The 18,230-nt window shown below is 60.1% G+C and overlaps 1 protein-coding gene across 1 annotated transcript in view; it reads right to left on the reverse strand.

Moving 5' to 3' along the window:
* Nucleotides 1–4,245: 4,245 nt before the first annotated feature.
* Nucleotides 4,246–18,230, reverse strand: part of SDC3 (syndecan 3) — a 33,706-nt gene continuing 19,721 nt past the window's right edge. The window contains exons 2-5 of the mRNA XM_032863989.1: nucleotides 9,779–9,896; nucleotides 7,500–8,116; nucleotides 5,432–5,723; nucleotides 4,246–4,617 (exon numbers count right to left, since the gene is read on the reverse strand). Of these exons, the coding sequence (XP_032719880.1) occupies nucleotides 4,451–4,617; nucleotides 5,432–5,723; nucleotides 7,500–8,116; nucleotides 9,779–9,896 (1,194 nt within the window). The 3' untranslated portion in view covers nucleotides 4,246–4,450. The remainder of the gene's footprint in view (nucleotides 4,618–5,431; nucleotides 5,724–7,499; nucleotides 8,117–9,778; nucleotides 9,897–18,230) is intronic.

An 18,230-nucleotide genomic window follows, 5' to 3' on the forward strand; every position in this document is an offset into this window, starting at 1 on the left:
CCAGGTCAGGGAACTAACTTGTCCTCTGCTGACGTTCTGCTCCTTTCCGGCTCTTCCTCATGTAACCCTTACCCCGTCCGTTTAGGGTATGGCCATGGTTATCCCGCTTTGCAGGTGAGACAGTTGAGGTTCAGAGAGCTCACAAGCAGCTTCTCCGGCATCAGAGCTAGGAAATGTCACTTGAGCTTAAAGCTGGGTCTACCGACCGCAGAGCCACCCAGACTTGTTCAGTCCGATTCCTTGGTCCTTGGGTCCTTGTTTCTTTGTGGCCTGAAACCAGTTCTTCCCCTGGGGGTGAACCGCAGGCCCCCAGCAGCACCACAGCGTAGCCCCCACCCAACCACAGCCCCCATCCGGCCTTACCACAGTCAGCTCTGTGGTTTCCCGAACATTCAACCAACAGCAGCTTTGACCATAATGGTTCCCGTGAGGAGTTGCCGGACAATCTCCCTTGCTTGGTTCTCAATTCCCCTTGAAGGTGAAGGTAGCTCGGCCTGGGTAGGTGGTGGGGAGGGCACGGGCTGTCCCCCAACCCCAACAAAGCATCCATGTTTATCTCACACTGACGACACTGCATCATTTCAGCTTAATTTTATTTCCTCTTATAAATGGGCACAGCACGGGAAGTGTTAAAAAACAAAAACAAAAAACAAAAAAACACAAACAAACAAACAAAAAAAAACCCCAGAAACAAAAAACCCCAAACAGCTCCTTCACAAGGCTGGGCCAGGTGAGCACCCACGGCGGGTCAGGCACCTGGGTCTCTTTTTCCAGTCTTTTCCCTCCACTTCTCCTTAGAGATTTGGCCATGAACTCAGGACAGTTATGGTTAATAAACAGGTTATGGGGGAGAGAAAGGGCGGGGAAGGCCTGGGGGAGGGAAGGACAAACTCCTGCTGGGTTCTCAGGGGTTTCTGTACAGGAGAAAGGGCACACAGGAGGGACACTGTCTTCGGGGGGCTCTCTGGAGCCACACTGCCTACGAAATATATTTACATGTATTTGCCATGCCGGGGCCGGGTGCACTGAGCTGCCGGGCAGGCGCCTGGGGGAGGCCGTAACCATCGGCCCTGAGCTGGCAACCCCGGGGCCCGGTCTTGGCGTCTCTGTAAATCTGTACAGTTGGTGGGCTTCTATTTACAGGCAGGAGGCCTGAGGAAGCAAGTCCAGGCTGCTGGCTGTCAGGAGAAACTCAGGAGAGCCGAGGAGGAGGTGGCCACTCCTGCCCCACCTGAGAGGCCCAGCCAGGTCTGCATCCCATGCCCCGGGCTCCAGCCTGGAGGCCTGGACAGATGGCTTTGCCAACCCTTGTGGGGGGGGGGGGATCTGGCCTGAGCACCCCATGCCAATGTCCACAGGTCTGTCTCATCCAGCCCTGGTTACCACGCAGCCGCCTGCAGGGCTCAAGGGGACAAACCTTCCAGGAGACGCACCCCCCTCTGGCCTCCTAGGGAAGCAGAGCCTGGGAGAGCCCAAACCCCACTTCTGGAGGCCCCAGGTGCCCTCCCTGGCAGCTGAGGCCCAGGCTCAAGCCACACCAGCTCCCTCCCCTTGGGAATTTGCCCCGCTTCTAGGAGATGCCAGGGCTCCCGCAGGACTCCCTCTCCCAAGCACACTCGGGTTGACCAGACATGTCCCCCTTGCGCCCAGGCTGGGTTGAGCCCCGGCCCCCACATTGCACCGAGGAGAGCTCCAGCTCATCCTCTGAACCGACCTCTCTTTTGGCCAGCCCTGCCCGGGCTGGGCCAACTGGAGTGCATTTGGACCAGTCAGAATGTGTTCAGTTTCATGAGGATAATGCCTGGGCCTTTGTCGTGGGTCCAGGGCTCCACGAACAAGGCCCTCAGCCCCTTCTCTCAAGTGCAAAGGACTGAGAAAAGAGGCCAGTGCTAGGAGACAAAGCCCCAAGTTAGAAGCCAGCCCACAGGATGTGGGGAGTGAGGCCTGCTAGGGCCCGGCTAGACCCACGCAGGCCACTCCAAGCCCATTCCAGCCAGACCAAGCCCAGCTCACCCATCCTTGCCCGGCCCTACCCGATTATGGGCCCCGGCCCGTGCCAGGGTCTCCAACCCTGGGCCCACCATCCCTGGGTTCGTGTCCTCTCTCCTCCACGCTCCCTGGCTTCTCAGCCTTGGCCTGCCCAGGCCTCGTCACCAGAGCTGCCGGCCCCAAGACAGTAGCCACCCACCTGGGAGCAGGGTAGAGGGAGCCCAGGGTGTTGGTCTCGCCCTCCCCGCAGCCCTTCTGCTCTGGGGACAACAGAGGCCAGGTCACCTCACCTTAACAAATCATGGGCCCAGGGTGCCTCCCCTCACTCCTGCCGCCTTCAAAGGCTGGCTTCCTCACAAGCTTCCAGGCCCTACCCAGGGTGACACTGGCTCTAAAAGACAGAGAGCCCTGACCTGGAAGTAGGATGGTAGCAAAAGACAGGGGGAGAAGTTCCCTGGAAGCTCTCCCTTACCACCTCAGGCACCCCTCCCCCTCCCCTGCATAAATCTGCTGCCAGGGAGTCGTGAAAAGGGAACAGAAATAAAAGCTGGGTTCCTGCCTTTAATCTGGGCTGAAGGTGATGGGGGGGGGGGGTTGAGCGCCAGCCAACCACAACTCAGATCCCATCCCCTGGCTTGGTGAGCCCCCAACCAAGCACAGCCTCCTCAAAGGAGATGTGTGGCCCCACATTTAAAATATCTACAGAGGCAGCCCCCCACCCCCATAAGGGTAACAAAGAAGGGGGAGGCAGGCTGAGGCCTGCAGCACCCCGGCCTGGGGCTGTGAGTCTGGATGGACTGTTCCCTGCTGGTGCGGCTGGGCTCGTGCAGCCACACCCAGGAGAACCAGCAGGTGATCTGGCCAATGAGGGGATCAGTGTGCACGGGGAGAGTCCCAGGGAGGGACCACGCGATGGGACTGGAGAGGCCGGTGGGTGGGGGAGAGGGTGCAGGAGGCCCCGGGCAGCAGGGCCCACCCTCGCAGGCACTTTGGGGACTTGTGTCCTGGGAGGCAGAGTCAGCCCCTAGCTCAGAGCAGAAGGGGGGACATGAGGAGACCAGGAGCCAGGCCACACGCCCCTCCCTGCCCAGGGCTTATGGTCCTAGGAGACCCCAACTCCCTCCCCAGCCTGGGGCCACATTCCAAGAACCAGCCTGCCCTCCTCAGCAAGCCTCCTGGCAAGCAGGTGTGCTGGCCCTGGACTAACCCCCTGGTGGGCGATAGCGGGGAGGGGAGCAAGTTTCCCAGGTGTGCAGGGCCCCGGGGGGCTTGTGGCCACATACCCTCCGTGCCACCCTTTATTCCAGGGTGCGAGCGTGGGGCTGTGCGGGGCGAGCCTGGGCATCCACATGGGGTTATTTCTGACGGGTCAGGGTCGCGGGCAATGTGGTTGGTGTTGGTGTCGTGGTAAAGGACTGAGTGTGACAGGGCAACTCAGGGGACCCAATATGGGCTGACTGCTCCAGCTTGCCTCCACCCTCTCCAGGGAACCTGAAAGCTGGAGACAACACACGTGGTGCCACAGTGTATGTTGGGGAGAGGGGCAGGCCGCACGGTCACCATCAGGCGATGGCATCTGGTGACTCCCATCGTCATAAGCCCCGGGGGACTGTGAGAGACACGGGAGAGTCAGCGTCTTTGGAAGAACGTGCGTGTCTGTGACAGGTCTGCACCGAGCAGCAGGACCGAGTAGGCTTCGGTCACTGCGTGCTTCTGTGTGTGACATGATGTGACAGTGCAGGAGATGGTGTCTGGGCGGAGCCCACTGGCAAGAGGGCAGTCTGAGCAGCCCCGCCTGTCCTTGCCAGGGTCCCCCAGGGTGCTCTCAGGAAGTCCGTTCCTCGGAGGCAGATGGGGATGAAGGGGAGGCCTGTGGTATGGGCATACAGGGCAGGGGTGAGGGGAGAAGGACCCCACAGCCCCAGAGAGGCCAGGACAGAACAGGCTGGTGGCAACAGGTACCCTCTCTCCCTGGCAGAGAGGGGCCCTGGGACAGTGGCAAGAGGTTGCCGCTTCTCAGTGATTTCAAGGGCTGATCCGGCCCAGTGCTCGTCCTGGAAACAGGCCGAGCGCCTGTCAGGCTCCAGAAGGAGACCTGGGCCAGCCCCGCGGGGCCGGGGTGGGGCTCGAGCCCCTGTCAAGCCCCGCCCCTCCTGCCGGCAGCCAATCCGCAGCCTCCTTCCTCCTGTCCGTCTGACACGAGGTCCCGCTGCAGGCCGATGGGGGAGGGGAAAACGAGAGATGAGCTCATAAGGGCACAGTTGAGGGCCAATGGCGCTGCCCCTGCCCCTTGGGCGAGGTCTCTGTGAGGCTGGCAGTCTGGGCAGACCTCAGGAGGGCGGGCAGAGATGAACTGGGGCCGGGCTCCCTTCCAGGCCCAGTCCTGGGCCAGGGCTGATGGGGCCGGGCCGGGGGCTAGGCAGAGGGGCGCTGCTGAGCTGCGGGAGGCACTGTGGCTCCGCTAGGCGTAGAACTCCTCCTGCTTGTCGGGCTTCTGGTACGTGACGCTCGCCTGCTTGGGCTCCTCCAGGGTGTAGCTTCCCTCGTCCTTCTTCTTCATGCGGTAGATGAGTAAGGTGACCAGGAAGGCAGCGAACAGGGCACCCACCACCCCACCTACAATCACAGCTGTGGGGAAGAAGGCAGAGGTCAAGGGCTGAAGACAGGGCGGGTGGAGCTTTGGGCCTGAGGAGGGGGGCCCAGAGCCTTGAATCTGAGGCTGGGGGCCAGGCCTCACAGCCCCTTGCTCGGCCTGGCTCCCTTCCAGGCGCCTGCCGCACACTCAAAACCCCCACACACGCTCCAAGAGAGTGTGAGATGCCACCAGTCATGGACGCGCCCACATTTTATAGACGTTAGGAAAGCAAAAAACTGTGGCAGCTGAACTATGATACATCCCAACTATGGAAGGGCCCAGAGCTTACTTTAAAAAAAAAGTAATAAAAAGTTAACTTAGGAGCAGATGTGCAATGAGAACCAGTGAAGAGCAGAATGACACTCCCCCCTCCCTTCTATGGATGAGGACAAGGGAGGCTGGAGAGCTGGAAGACCTGCCCAGGGCCACGCGGCTCCTGAGCGGGGAGCAGAGTCTGGAACACGAGTCCAGAGACTGTAGACACAGCCAAGGCAGGTCCTTGGGGCGTCAAGGCTGGGGGCAGGTCAAGCCAAAGGATAAGATCAGAGATCAGGGCTCAAGGGCCAAGGCCCAGAAGGGTCAACCAGCACGGCCCAGGGAAGCAAGCATCAAGGTCAGACCCTGGGACAGGGAAAGGTCAAAGGACAACCCAGAGGGTGGGTCTGGGGGCTGAATCCCCACCTTTCCCTCCCTAGGAAACGGGGCTCCTAGAAACCCACACCCAGATCTCTTCTCGGGTTCCTAGAGGTCAAACTGAGGCTGGACCAGCTGCCTCACTCTGGGCTCTTCCAGGGCCCCAAGCCTCACCTACGAGCACCTCCTTCCGCTCCAGGATGCTTCTCTGGGGCAGCTGGGCCGCTGAGCTGCCTGAGTCGATGGCGTTGTCCAGGAGGCTGGGGCCTGGGCGTGCACCCTTGGGCAGCGCCCCAGGTGGAGCTGATGGCTTGGCGGCGGCCCCACCCACGGCCACCACCTCATTGGCTGCGTCTGGCTGTGTGGTCTCCTCCTCTGGCAGCTCAAAGTCCCCGCTGGGCCCCCCACTCACAGGCACCTCAGGCTCATCCCGGATCGTGGTCAGGACGGACTCCGGAGTTGGGGTCTGTGGGGAGCGTGGCATGAGCCCGGGAGCCGGGCCTCCCTGCACCTCTTGTCCTGGGGCAGCCCACCCCCCCCCCCCACACACGCCCCCCCCCATCCCCAGTGGGCCTGACACTTACGAAGCCCTCGCCACGTGCCAGGCACGGTGCTAAAACACGTTATAGGTATTTGGCCCTCACGACATCCCCCAAAGGAGATATTATTGCCCCTAATTTACAGAGCTGAAAAAAGGCTCAGAGAAGCAAAGTGACTTGCCAACGACACACAGCTAGGAAGCGGTGGAAACAGAACAAAAATCCCGCTCTCTCCAGCTCCACTGGCTGTGTCTGTGACCACCACACTACCCTGCCTCTCTCCCCAAGCCACATCCTGTCCCCAGCCCTCTGTCCCATCTCCCTCTCGCCACCATAGTGATCATCCTTGAGAGCCTGCGTCAGACTGCTGTCTGGGGGCTGCTCAAAGCAGCCTGGGCCACTGCCCGCGTACCCGGGGCAGAGGGAGTACCTCGGCCTGGGGGTGAGGGGTCAGTCCAAGAGCACCCCAGCAGGGCACCATGTCCCCCCTGGAGGTGTGTCCGGGAGACCAGTCCAGGGGCTCCCACTGTGTGGAAGCGGGACCAGGGCTCAGATGTCCCCCGGGTGAGTGAGGAGAGCTGGGCCTGGTGTCCTGCTTTCTCTACCCTTCCCCCCTGGCTGAAACCATGGGACACCAGGCTGCCCCGGGAGTTGAGGGGTGCTGAGGGCAAGGCTCCCATCCAGCTGGGGCTGGCCTGGACCTGCCAGCAGCTCAGCCCCCCGAAGGCCCTCTTCCACTTGACAAAGGGCTTCTGTACCTGGGTTGGAGCTGCTACCTCCCCTCCCCCCCCCCCCCCCCCCCCCCCCCGCCCCACATGCCCAGCAGTGACCCGGCTACTTCTCCCATTTCCTTGATCCCATGCATCCCCACCTCCCTGACATCTTCACCCTCTTCCCCTGAACCCTCCATCCCCCACTCCTAACTGTTCCCCACCGACACACGTGTGCGCCCGGCCTCTGCAGCCTATTGCAGGTCTCGGATCCCGACCTGGCAGTGACCCACTAAGCCGCCTCTGTCACGGGAGGAAGAGGCAGCGCCGCCCCAAGGGACAGGTGCGGGTGCGGGCTGAGGGCTGGCAGGGGGCCCCCGGGCAACAGGCTGCACGCGTGGACTACAGGTTCTCCTCTCCCGCAGTCTCCCTCTCAGCCATCCTCAGACTAACAACGACGGTGACGGCGGTGACAATGATAGTAGGGAAACTTCTGGTGGGTTTACTACTGCCAGGCACTGTTCCAAGCACTGGACAATTCCCACCACGCTACAGTTCGCATCCTACTGTTTCCTCCTCCTGGCAGACGAGGGAACAGGGAACAGATGTACAGAGAGGACTGGTGACTTCCTGAGGTCATGGGGCTCCCAAGGGCAGTGGGACAACCCCACGCTGCAGTGGCCGCCTCCTGAGTCCGCGCTCTTCACCAGAACCCGCAGGCCCCTGGCCCTCCCCGCCGCCGCCACACTTCACCCACTCCTTTCCCCATCCATATCTGGTCCCAGTATCCCGGTCTCCTTTCCATCCCAGGCCCCTTGACCTCTGTCCCCATTCGGGGACTCACTCTCAGCCTCAGACCTCTGGCCTCATGCCTCTCTCACCCTCTCCATCCCCAAACCCTCCCCCCACCCCTTCAGTCTTTACCCTGCCCAGCTGCATCCTCCCTCCCCTCCCCCCAGGCCCTGACCCTCCCTCCTCTCCCCACCTGCTCACCTGAGCCACCTCCGTGGGTCCAGGGGCAGTAGTCCCCAGGGGCAAGGTGCTCTTCTCGGGGATGTCAGGCTCCTGGGTGGTAGCTGGCCTGGGAAGGGCCCTTGGCCTGGAGGTAGCTGTGCTGACCATCCTAGGCGTCGGGGCCTCTGTGTCCAAGACAGCCACCGTGGTGGGAGGTGCGGGTGCTGCTGGAGTGGTGGCCCGGGCCGTGGCTGCCGTGGTCAATGGAAGAGGCAGAAGCCTCCGCACACCGGTGGTCCTTATGACGGAGGTGGTGGCGGCCGTGGAAGGGGGGGCCGCGGGGAGGCTGGGGGCGGCAGTGGCCACTGTGGCAGGCACCGTGGCCACAGTTAGGGCCCCCCCAGTCGTAGCAGTTGTGGTAGCCGTGGGAGTGGAGATGGTCGTGGCTCTCTGGCTGGGTTCTTCTGGGACCTCTGTCACCACGGGGGGGCTGGTGGCTGGCTCTGGGGTGGGATGCCCAGAGGGGAGCTCTTCCAACGGGGTGCCCACAGGCTGGATGTCCACGGTGGGCAGCACTGCGGGCGTGGTCGACACCGCCATGGCCGCGTCTGGGCTGAACCTCATAGCTGTCTCAATGCCCGACTCCTGCTCAAAGTCTGAGGGGCAGGGGAGAGGAGAGAGCTAGGGAGCTGGGTGCTCACGAGGAGTTTGAGGGTCCCAGGTAAGCAATGGCCATCAAGATTGGTGGGGTGGGGAGGGCTCCCAACCCTCACTTTGCATAATTTTCCCGGGACAAGATGAGGGAAAGAGGGAAGGCACAGCCTGGCCAAAGGTTACCAGTCGGCTGGTGGCTATTCCCTAAGTCCTCTCTACCTGGCCAAAATTTCTTCTAGGGGGGCACCTCTTCCAGGAAGCCTTTTCTGATTATTCCCAAACCACCCAGCCTGGACCTTCTGGCAGGCTGAACCCAGACCAGTGGCAACTAAACCCCTACAGGGTGTTTAGCCCTTGGTAAAGACTAGGGGCCAGCAGGGAGTGGCATTCTGGAAAAAGCCAGACCTGAGTACCCCTACCATGAGCACGGTGGGGTGGGCATAGCCACGGCTTCCCCAGAGGCTCAGGCCACAGGGAGACAGCAAGGAGGAGAAGGAGCCCTTCCTACAGGGGAATCCCAGGGCAACCTGGCTGTCTCTGAGCCAGGACACATGAAGGGGCCCAGGAGGAAATGAGGAGAAACGGACAGAAAGAAGGGGTGCCTGACCAGACAGAGACAGAAGGGATAGAGAGTGGCCGGAGAGATTCAGGAGAGACATGACCCAGCAGAGGTGGATTTTACCAAGATTAACTTGCAAGAGGCTTACGTGGAGTAAACAAAAGCAGGGAGACCTGAGGCAGGGGACCACGGGAGCCGGGGGCCACGGCTTGCAGACCTCCTACATCCCAGCAGACAGTCCTGTCCTCTCCCTGGGCCCAATCTCAGCACAGACTTTTTTTTTTTTTTTTTTTTAAATAATCTCTATACCCAGTGTGAGGCTCAAACTCACAACCCCAGATCAAGAGGCACAGGTATCACCAACCGAGCCAGCCGGGCACCCCAAGCACACAGCCCTTTTCACCACTGTTTCCTGAGCTCCTTCTCTGTTCCGGGCCCTGACATCTTATGCTGAAGCCTTCCAGAGGCTCTGAGAAGAAGGCGTATTTAGTCTCATCATTCCCAGGTGAGAACACAGGGCCCCAGAGAGGGGGAGAGGCTGCAGGAGGCATGGCTGTTGGGTGGCAAAGCCGGGATTCAAACTCAGGGTCCTCCCTCACCTCGCACCACTCTGCTGGCCTTCCCCAGGGCCAGGCCACAGAACCGGACTGTCCCAGGCACAGTGGAGGCCTCTGCCCCTTTCCGTCACACCCCGAAACTGCCCTGGGCCCCCGGTGATTGGATGGGAGAGGCACCTGACCCAAGCTGAGTCAGCCCAGTGATCTCGCTGAGGAGAGGCCCCTGCAACCCAAATGCGGCTACTACATCCCTGCAAGAGGTCAGGCCAGTACTGTTCCCTGGGTCACTGAGGAGCATCATGACCCCAGACAGGGGCAGGAAGTCTGCAGTCACAAGCAGGGCTTGCAGAATGCAAGCAGAACAGTGGGGAGTGGGCAGTCCTGAGCTCTGAGGTCTCGAGGCCCTGGTTCCAGCCCCAGGAAGATGTTCTGCCCTTCTGGGGCCTGGGGTCCTGGAGCTTCCCCTGCCTGACCTCCCCTTCCCCCCACCCCACATGGAAGCGGAGGGCCTTGCCCACACATGGGGAAGAGGTGGGGGTGGTACTTACAACCCGAGCCCGACCCTGAGTAGAGGTCATCCAGCTCATCGTCGGGGAAGGAGTCGTCATCCCCAGAGCCCTCGAGGTCCACAGGCCTCTCGAAGTTCTCGCTGCGCCAGCGCTGAGCCTGGGGAGGGCAGGGACAGGCAGAGAGCTCAGCACCTGAGGCCAGCAGCCTGGGTGGACCCAGAGGGACAACAGACACGCTCAGGGGCCAAGTGACAATGAGGGACAGCATTGGGCGTGGCCACCCCATGGGCAAACAGAGCCAGGAGGGCCTGATTATCACTTTCCACCCCCGCCCTGGGGGGCCAGGGTAGCAGCCTCATCTTCCTGCCAGTTGGCCACCACTGGGGACCGAGCCACTTCCCCACGCCCTGATCAGAACTGCAGGGGTGGCAGAGCTGGGCTGAGAGCCAGAAGGCTGGCTGTGAGTCCGGCTCCAGCACTCACCACATGTGTAACCTGGGGAGAGTTATTTGGTCTCTCCCTGCCTCAGTTTACTCATTATACATAAACAAATAGTGCCCACCTTCTTGGGATGCTGTGAGCATGCAGTAAGCTAATGTGGGTGTGAGCACGCAGAGTGAGCTAACACAGGTGTGAGCACACAGTGGGCTAACGTGGGTGTAAGCGCAGAGTGCGCTAACGTGGGTGTGAGCACGCAGAGTGAGCTAACGTGGGTGTGAGCACGCAGCGGGCTAACGCGGGTGCAGTGTTGAGCACATGTTGCACAGAGTAGCATGACTCTCAGTGTGGCCGCTGTCATCAGAGCCACCCTCAAAGTGCCTGTCACAGACAGCCCACCCAGTCCTCAAGAACAGAGATGGGCTGCCATTCCACAGACAAGGGAGCTGAGGCCCACACGGCCGCCCCCAGTCACCAGATAGCACATGACACAGTGAGGTTCAGACCCTGCTGGGGCCCGAAGTTTGAGACCCTACAATTCCAAAGGCAGTGCAATTAGTCCCTCACACAGACGTGGGGTTTGGGGAGATTTGGGGCTTTGGGAGGGAAGTACCTTGGGTAAGAGTGGCCGAGGCAGGGGTGGGGAGAGAAGGGAGTGCCGGCTCTAGCCCTGACCCTGGCCCTTCCCCAAAAGTTGGCCCAAGAAGTTGACCCACCTTCCCACAAAGGATCTCAATGCCTGTGTTAGCTCAGGGCCCCAAGGCCACTTCCACTTCCACAGGGTCAGAAGGGGTAAGAGGGATTTCTCGAAGGGTCCAGCTCACCTGGCCTAAGACTCCTCCTGGTGTCAGAACCTGGGGAGGCCCGGAGCTGGGGCCGTCCCTCCCCACTGCAACCCTGCACAGTGTGAGAGCCAGCACAAGGGCAAGCAAGGCAGGAGGGCACCCCCACACCCCCAGGGGCAGGCCCCACCCTCTGCCATACCTTTGACCCCGATTCCAGGCTGGGCCCAGCCAGTCCCTACCCCCAGGGAGATCTCCCAAGCGAAGGGAGACGGACGCCTGGGGCCCAGATCTGGAGGATCGGCACTTCCAGCAGCAACAACTGAACAGAGAGAAGGCGTCTCCAGCAGAAGGAAGGGAGTGAGCACAGGCTCCGAGGTGAGGAGGTACAGCCTGGACTCCCAGGACTGGCCCTGCCTGCCCTCCAGCCTCATCCAGGGTCCCTCTGCAGCCCTCCACTTGCTGGATTCCAGCCCGTGGCAGCTTAGGGTTCTTGGAATGCGCCTGATCTCTCTTGTCACTCATGCTGTTCCCTCCACCCAGAACACGTTTCCTCCCTAGCCCCTCACCCTCCGGCGTCCGGCCAGCTAACCTCTACACCCTTATCACTTCTGCTGAGAAGCCCCCCAGTCTGATCTTTCAGAGTCTCCTGGGCTTCTGAAGTCACACTTAGCACTACCGCTTGCCTGTGCCCTCACTCGGCGGCTGCCCACCCCACCAACGGACAGCGGCAGGACCTTGCCCAGCACACAGTAGGTATTCAGGAAGTGTCTGTTAAGGGACAGTGGGGCTGGAAGACTGGACTAATGCCTGGGGCAGGGGTGGAGGAGGAGGGGCTGGAGCTGCAGCAGGGGAAGCCCCATCATGGGAGGCTCTGGCGGACCCACGGACAGCTTCCTCCTGGAAATAGGTTACTTTTCATCCTGACCGCACATCAGATGACTGCGAGCGCTGATCTGAGGAAGAGTCCAGGCAGCCACACCATCTGCCCAATGCGGGGAGCCACGAGAGGGGTGCGAGCCGGAGGGGGACCGGGTCAGCGCTGCATGCGGAGCTCGGCCTCTCACAACCCCACCCACCTGACGGGCCCCCTTCTGGGGATCGCATGCAGCTAGGGCGAGGCCCCAAACCTGGCTTCCTGCCTCAGCCCCGACCACCTGCTCCACAGCCCGACCCAGGACCGCCAGGGCAGGAGGCCAGGGCAGCGAGCCAGGAGATCCCCCCATCCCTCCACCCCACCCCTGTTACCACACACACACACACACACACACACACACACACACACACGCCAAGTAATGAATTAATCAGTATTTACTTGCTACCAGTGAGTCATGGAGTGGAACAATTAGTGTAATTGCTCCTGTGACTAATTGCTGGGTCTTTCTTGGTTTTAGACATTCCAGGAGCTCAGAGCGGCTCTCACCCGACTTGCCCCAGCCCCCATCTCTGCCCCCACTGCCCGGAAGAGCGAATCCCAAGACCCCAGAGGAGGGAGATGGAAGGCTCCCTGCATTTCCAGCCTCTTCACGCCGGACCAGCCATGCTGGAGTCCCTTGGAGACGTTCTGCGCAATTCTTAGGCAAGCAGCCAGGAGCCAGAGGTGTGTGATTCCTGCTCAGGGCCACACAGCAGGATCGGGACTGAGCAGGGACCGGCGATCTAGACCCCCACTTGTGGATGGAGCCATCTTCCTGGTCTTTCCCTCCTTCCAGAAAGGCCAGGGAGTAGCTGAGAGACCTCTAGCTTGGAGGAGGGGTTCTAAGAGGTCTGAGGTCGCTGGGGACCCCCACACTGGAGGAAATGTGGGGCCAAAATAGGGAGTCCACATGATTCCTCGGTGACCAATGCCTCACAACAGCCCGTGATAATCAACTCCCGGAAGGGCCTGCACAAATCCAAAGACGCCCCCCAGAGCCACAGACTCTTGAAATGACACACCCAGAGACAGAAAATGCACAGAGACACGCCCTGATACACATGCACCCAGAGGCAGCCACGGAGAGGCATCTCGTGTTGGCGTGCCTTTGGGTACAAACAGGTGCAGGCACTGGTGGGCGCACACGGTGCCGCTCTGAAGCTCAGAGACAAGCATGGAGCCTCCTGTGAAGCCACCAGCCTCCACTCAGGTACCTCTCACCTAGATACTATTCATCCCTAGCTCAGTAGCCATCCACATGACAACCGTTACCATGGCGACCAGCTCCTCCATGCTAAGGACCAGGAGCTCCAGCTCCCCACAGAGATGTGGTGGGGGCAGGAGAGAAAAGATCATGGAAGAACAGAGAGGATGCAGGGCGCGAGGTGGGAGGCGGGGGCGCGGAGAGGCAGGACAGAGGGAAGCCAGGGGTCAGAGGGGCGCGTGGAGGGGGGAGACGGGGTGGGAGCAGCGCAGGGAGGACTCGGTGAGGGAGAGAGAGCAGAGAAGGCGAGAGTGGGAGGCAGAGGGAAAGAACTCTCTCACATCTTAATTTAGCCTCACGCTCATCAGGCAAAGCTGGGGAAGGGGCCACCTCAGTGATTTTCCAAACCTGCATCCAAGAGAACACCCTTTCTGAATAATAAGCGGCCCCCAGATGAGATGGAAGGAGGGAACGGCCAAAAGCCCAGTCACCCCTGAAAGCTTAACACAGGGGGACACCTGTGGGGGTGAGGGGTGGGTTCCAGGATGCCATCTTGCCCAGCCCTCCGCCCAAAGCCAGCTGAGTGCCAGTCTGACCCCTCCCTGGGCCAGCTGGGGTGCAGGGGCTCAATGGGGACCCCCCCCCCAGGAACGCTGCAGGGGTGTGGGTGGCTGCAGCTCCTGCAGGATCAGAAGGAACGAGAGGGGAGAGGGGAGGAGAGATGGCGGCAGGGCACTGAGCCTGAGAGGCAGCAGGGAAAGCCTCAGAAGTCAGAGTGCCAGAGGAGGATGGGGACAACAGCCTTTGACCCCCAAACGACCTCTCCATCTGCATAATTCCATGCATAATTAGCATAATTATCCAAGCCTTTCCCTTAAAGGAGCACTGACTCCGAAGGCCCCAGGACCCCCAAGGCCCCAGGAACCCATGGCCTGACCCTGCCCCTCACTGCACCCCACGTCCACAGGCCTAACAGCCCCCCACTGCAACCAGCAAGCAATCCAGACTGCCTCCTCTGCTGTGCCCCACAGACACACGCAGCTGCACACACGGGGCCGGCACACACACGATCATGAGCCACGTTCACCGACCCCCTCCGCTCACAGACAACCTGGCCCACACTAGCTCCAGCAACATCGAACCACAGAGCGGCTCCCCACCCCCGCGGGGACGCCAAGCCATCCCCATGTCCAAGTCTGTTCCCTGAATCACACGTCCCTGCACACGTTCCCCACGGCAGGCACGCAGACCTCACGGGCTGTAACCAAGCTCTGCTCTCGCTCACGTGTGGCACACCCACCCCACCAACAGGCCGTGCAGAAGGCCGGCGCAGAAACCATGACTCTTCTGCTTCCCACCCCGAGGCTCCCGGAGCAGCAGCGGGGTAAGGTCTGGACTCCCCAACCCACTGCCCGGCCTCCGCCTGCGCCCCCAGCCCCAGTCCCTCCCTGTGTGGTCACAGTTTGGAACTCACGCCCCTACCCAGCTGTTCACATACACCCGTGTCTGGGCACTGTCCACACACCCCAATGCACAGCAAACACACCGTGTGCTCCCCGAGCCGCCCCAGCCACATGCCCCGAAGAGGACCCACTGCACCCTCATATATCTTGCTGCCGATGCCTTACCAGCAGGCCCCTGATACCTGCACCCCTCGGTCTCCTCCACACACACACACGTGTGCCACGTGTGCTTTCCTCGTGGGTACAAACAAGTACACACAACACTGGGGTGAGACACGACCCCCTTTCCCAGAGCTGCCACACCCCTGCCCTTCTTCCTCGCTGCCCCCTCACCACCACCCACCTTGGCCCACAGCTTCACCCCAAAGAGGCACCACACACTCCCACCACGATCAGAGGGCCTCCCCGTCCACGACTCACCCCCACCCAACCCCCTCCAGAGTCTTAGAGCAGCCAGGCGGGGTGAGGGACCCAAATCAGCTGGACTTCTGGGATGTCTGCTCACATCTGCAGTCTGCAGCCACTCACTCCGAGGGCAGGGCGCAGGGCATGCATTCAGGGAGAAAGCCAGGGAGCCTCCCTCTGCACCCCTCCACCCCAGGTCACCCCCCCATCCCGGACCAGAGAAGTCTGGGGTTGCTTCTGCCCAGCACCTATCACCTGCCCTCACCCGTCACGAGCCTTCTCTGAGAAACAGGACAGCACAGAGGTTAAGCCAGAATGGATCAGCTCCTCCCTTCCTACTCGGGGGACAACAGGCAAGCCTCTGAACCTCTCACCTCAGCTTTCTCATCTGTAAAATGGGGGCGCTGATAATAGTGTGTAGCTTTCCTACAGTTGCTGTGAGCATCAAATAGGATCATCCAGGTAACGGGCTGAGCACAGGACCCATCGTTCAGAGGTGAATAAATCAACACAGCGCAATTATCATTAATTCTATGCTAATCTTTCTATTATCCTTTCTGAAGATTTTGTCTCCTTTGTCCCTTACCATCCTCACCATGGAAGACAGAATCTGGATGATTACACCCATGCCATAGACGATGCTGCCAATGCCCAGAGAGGTTAAGAGGCATTGCCAAGGCCACACAGCAGGGGAGAGTGCAGACAGAAAAAGAGAGGTTGGATGAGCTGGGAGAAAGGGCGGGTTACAGACACAGACGCACAAATTAGGTCAGCTGGCAGGGGGCCTGGAGCCTAGCACCCCTGTGCACTGCTAATCATGCTGCATAAGCTAAGAATAAAACCAGGAATAATTAATTCTACCCAAGCTTCCTTCCCTGCGTGAGCCAGACTCAGGCGCCACTCTCTTGGTGACTGGGGGCAACGTGAGTGGCGGTTGGGAGCCCAGCTCTAGATTCACACACTCTTGGGTTCAAGTTCAGCTCGGCTTACTTGCTGGGTGACTCTGGGCAAGTTACTTAACCTCTCTGAGCCTCTCTTTGGTTAAACAGGGACACTAATTACAGAGGTGTCGTACCATACCCATTCGTCAGCCTTATCCCGGCACGTTCCCCTCCTCAGTCCTTACGTCCAGGCTAAACCAGGCCTGAGTGCTCACTGGGTCCCACTCTTCCTTCCTACAGATGTGAAAACTGAGGCTCAGAGAGCGGAGACTTGCATCATCCTAGGACTAGAAAGGTGGGTGGCGGGGAATGAGCCTGCCAGGCGGCACTCAGGGAAGTGAAGGGATTTGTCCAGAGATACACAGGGACAGTAATTATTAGCTCAGGGAAGCAGGGTGGTCTCAGCAGCGCCCTCTGGATCCTCACAGGCTCCATCCCCACCAGTCCCTGTCCCCAAAAGGCCCTGAGTCCTGTGAGAACTCGGTGCCCCTCACGCTCACCAGCTCCAACCCGGAGACCCAGAGTGTCACTGCAGGAATGTGGGCCGGGCCAGGCTCTGGGCAGCGGGACAGCCAAGGGGGCAACACAATGGAGAGCCAGGACAGGGAAGGGGGGACGCCTCGGTCCCCAGCCCCCACCCATTCACAGCTGCCCTGGCTGGGAACCCAGAACCCACCACATTCACTGGCTGCTGGAAGGGTGAGGGGCACAAAGGCGGCATCTGCTGGGGAAGGGGGCACAGGGCCTCAGTGCTGGACAGGAGCAGTGAGGAGGGGCAGAGAAGGCCCACGCTGAACCTGACAGCAAGGCCCAGAGGAACACACTGTCGCAGACACACCTTCCCTTCTTCCAGACACCCAGCTCCAGTCTCCCACAAGGGCAGCTCAGAGGGTAGGAAACACCCCTGTGGGCCCATCCCGGCTCAGCCAAATGCTGCGCATCCCCACCCCACATCCGAACTCCACAATCAGTTCCTCGCCTGGTCCACTACCTACCCCCTGCTCCCGCCACCTCCCGGGACCCCCCTTGCCCCGGGGCAGCACTACCCCCGTCCACACCCACCCTGGGCTCCACTGGGAGCAAGCCAGTCCCCACTCGCACCCACAGCCTGGAGACCAGCCGGCTTCCACGAGCCGGAGGAGCCCCCTTCTCCCTTCTCCTCCTGCCTCCTTTGCAAGACCAACAGTGGAGCCTGGTGCTCTAAGGGCCTTTCTGATTCTGACACTGGACAGCCAGGCATCCGTTCCTGGGGTCAAAGAGATCCAAGGTGATGTTTAAAAGAAATTAAAAAAAAAAAAAAGTGGAAATAGCCCGATTCTCAACAACAGACGACTATTTTGGTAAGTTGAGGCGAAACCACGGCATGGAGTATTACACAGCTGTCAATAATGGTGTTTCCACAAACCCACGCTCTCTTCTATCCATTCATTAAAAGGCAGGACTGGGTAATGAAGGCTTTCATTTTCCACTTGATTCAAAGACTATCTCTGACCTGGGAAGAGGCTCGTGCTGCCCTCGGGAGGCCCCGACCTCGCACTGCTGAGAGGATCCAACGCACGGGTCCGTCTCTCAGACCTGGGTGACCTGGGGCAGGTCCTTAGCTCTATCAGACTGTTTCCTTGGTAAACAAAGAAAATCCCCACCTCGCAGAGACACCCCCCCCATTAACCAACTGCTCAGTAAACGCTGGCTATCATGCCATTACCATCATTAAGTTTAGAAAATAGGTTACAGGGGCGCCTGGGTGGTTCAGTGGGTTAAAGCCTCTGCCTTCAGCTCAGGTCATGATTCCAGGGTCTTGGGATCGAGCCCCGCATCGGGCTCTCTGCTCAGCGGGGAGCCTGCTTCCTCCTCTCTCTCTCTCTTTCTCTCTCTCTGCCTGCCTCTCTGCCTACTTGTGATCTCTCTCTGTCAAATAAATAAATAAAAAATCTTAAAAAAAAAAATAGGTTACAAAAAACAAATACGGAACATGACCCTGCTTCAAGGAACTCCCCACCAAAGCGAACTTCTTCACACCGAATCCTACTAAACCTTTCCAGAGACTTCTCTGGGTGGCGGGATGACAGTTTTTCATTTTTTTCTCAGGACCTGCCTATGTTTTCCAAGTTTTCTATGATAAACTCAGAGTACTTTTTCTTAAGATGCATTTATTGGGGGGCTGGGGGCAGAGGGAGAGACTCTCAAGCGGACCCCCCACCGAGCACAGAGCCCCACGCAGGCCTCCATCCCACGACCCTGAGCCAAAACCAAGAGCCGGACGCTCCACCAGACTGAGCCGCCCAGGCGCCCCCCAGAACGCTTTTAGGATTAGAAGTAGCACGTCCTTTCTGAACCCCCAT

Source organism: Lontra canadensis, unplaced genomic scaffold, assembly GCF_010015895.1.
Source record: "Lontra canadensis isolate GAN:19392208 unplaced genomic scaffold, GSC_riverotter_1.0 scaffold25, whole genome shotgun sequence".
In the NCBI taxonomy this organism is placed as follows: domain Eukaryota; kingdom Metazoa; phylum Chordata; class Mammalia; order Carnivora; family Mustelidae; genus Lontra; species Lontra canadensis.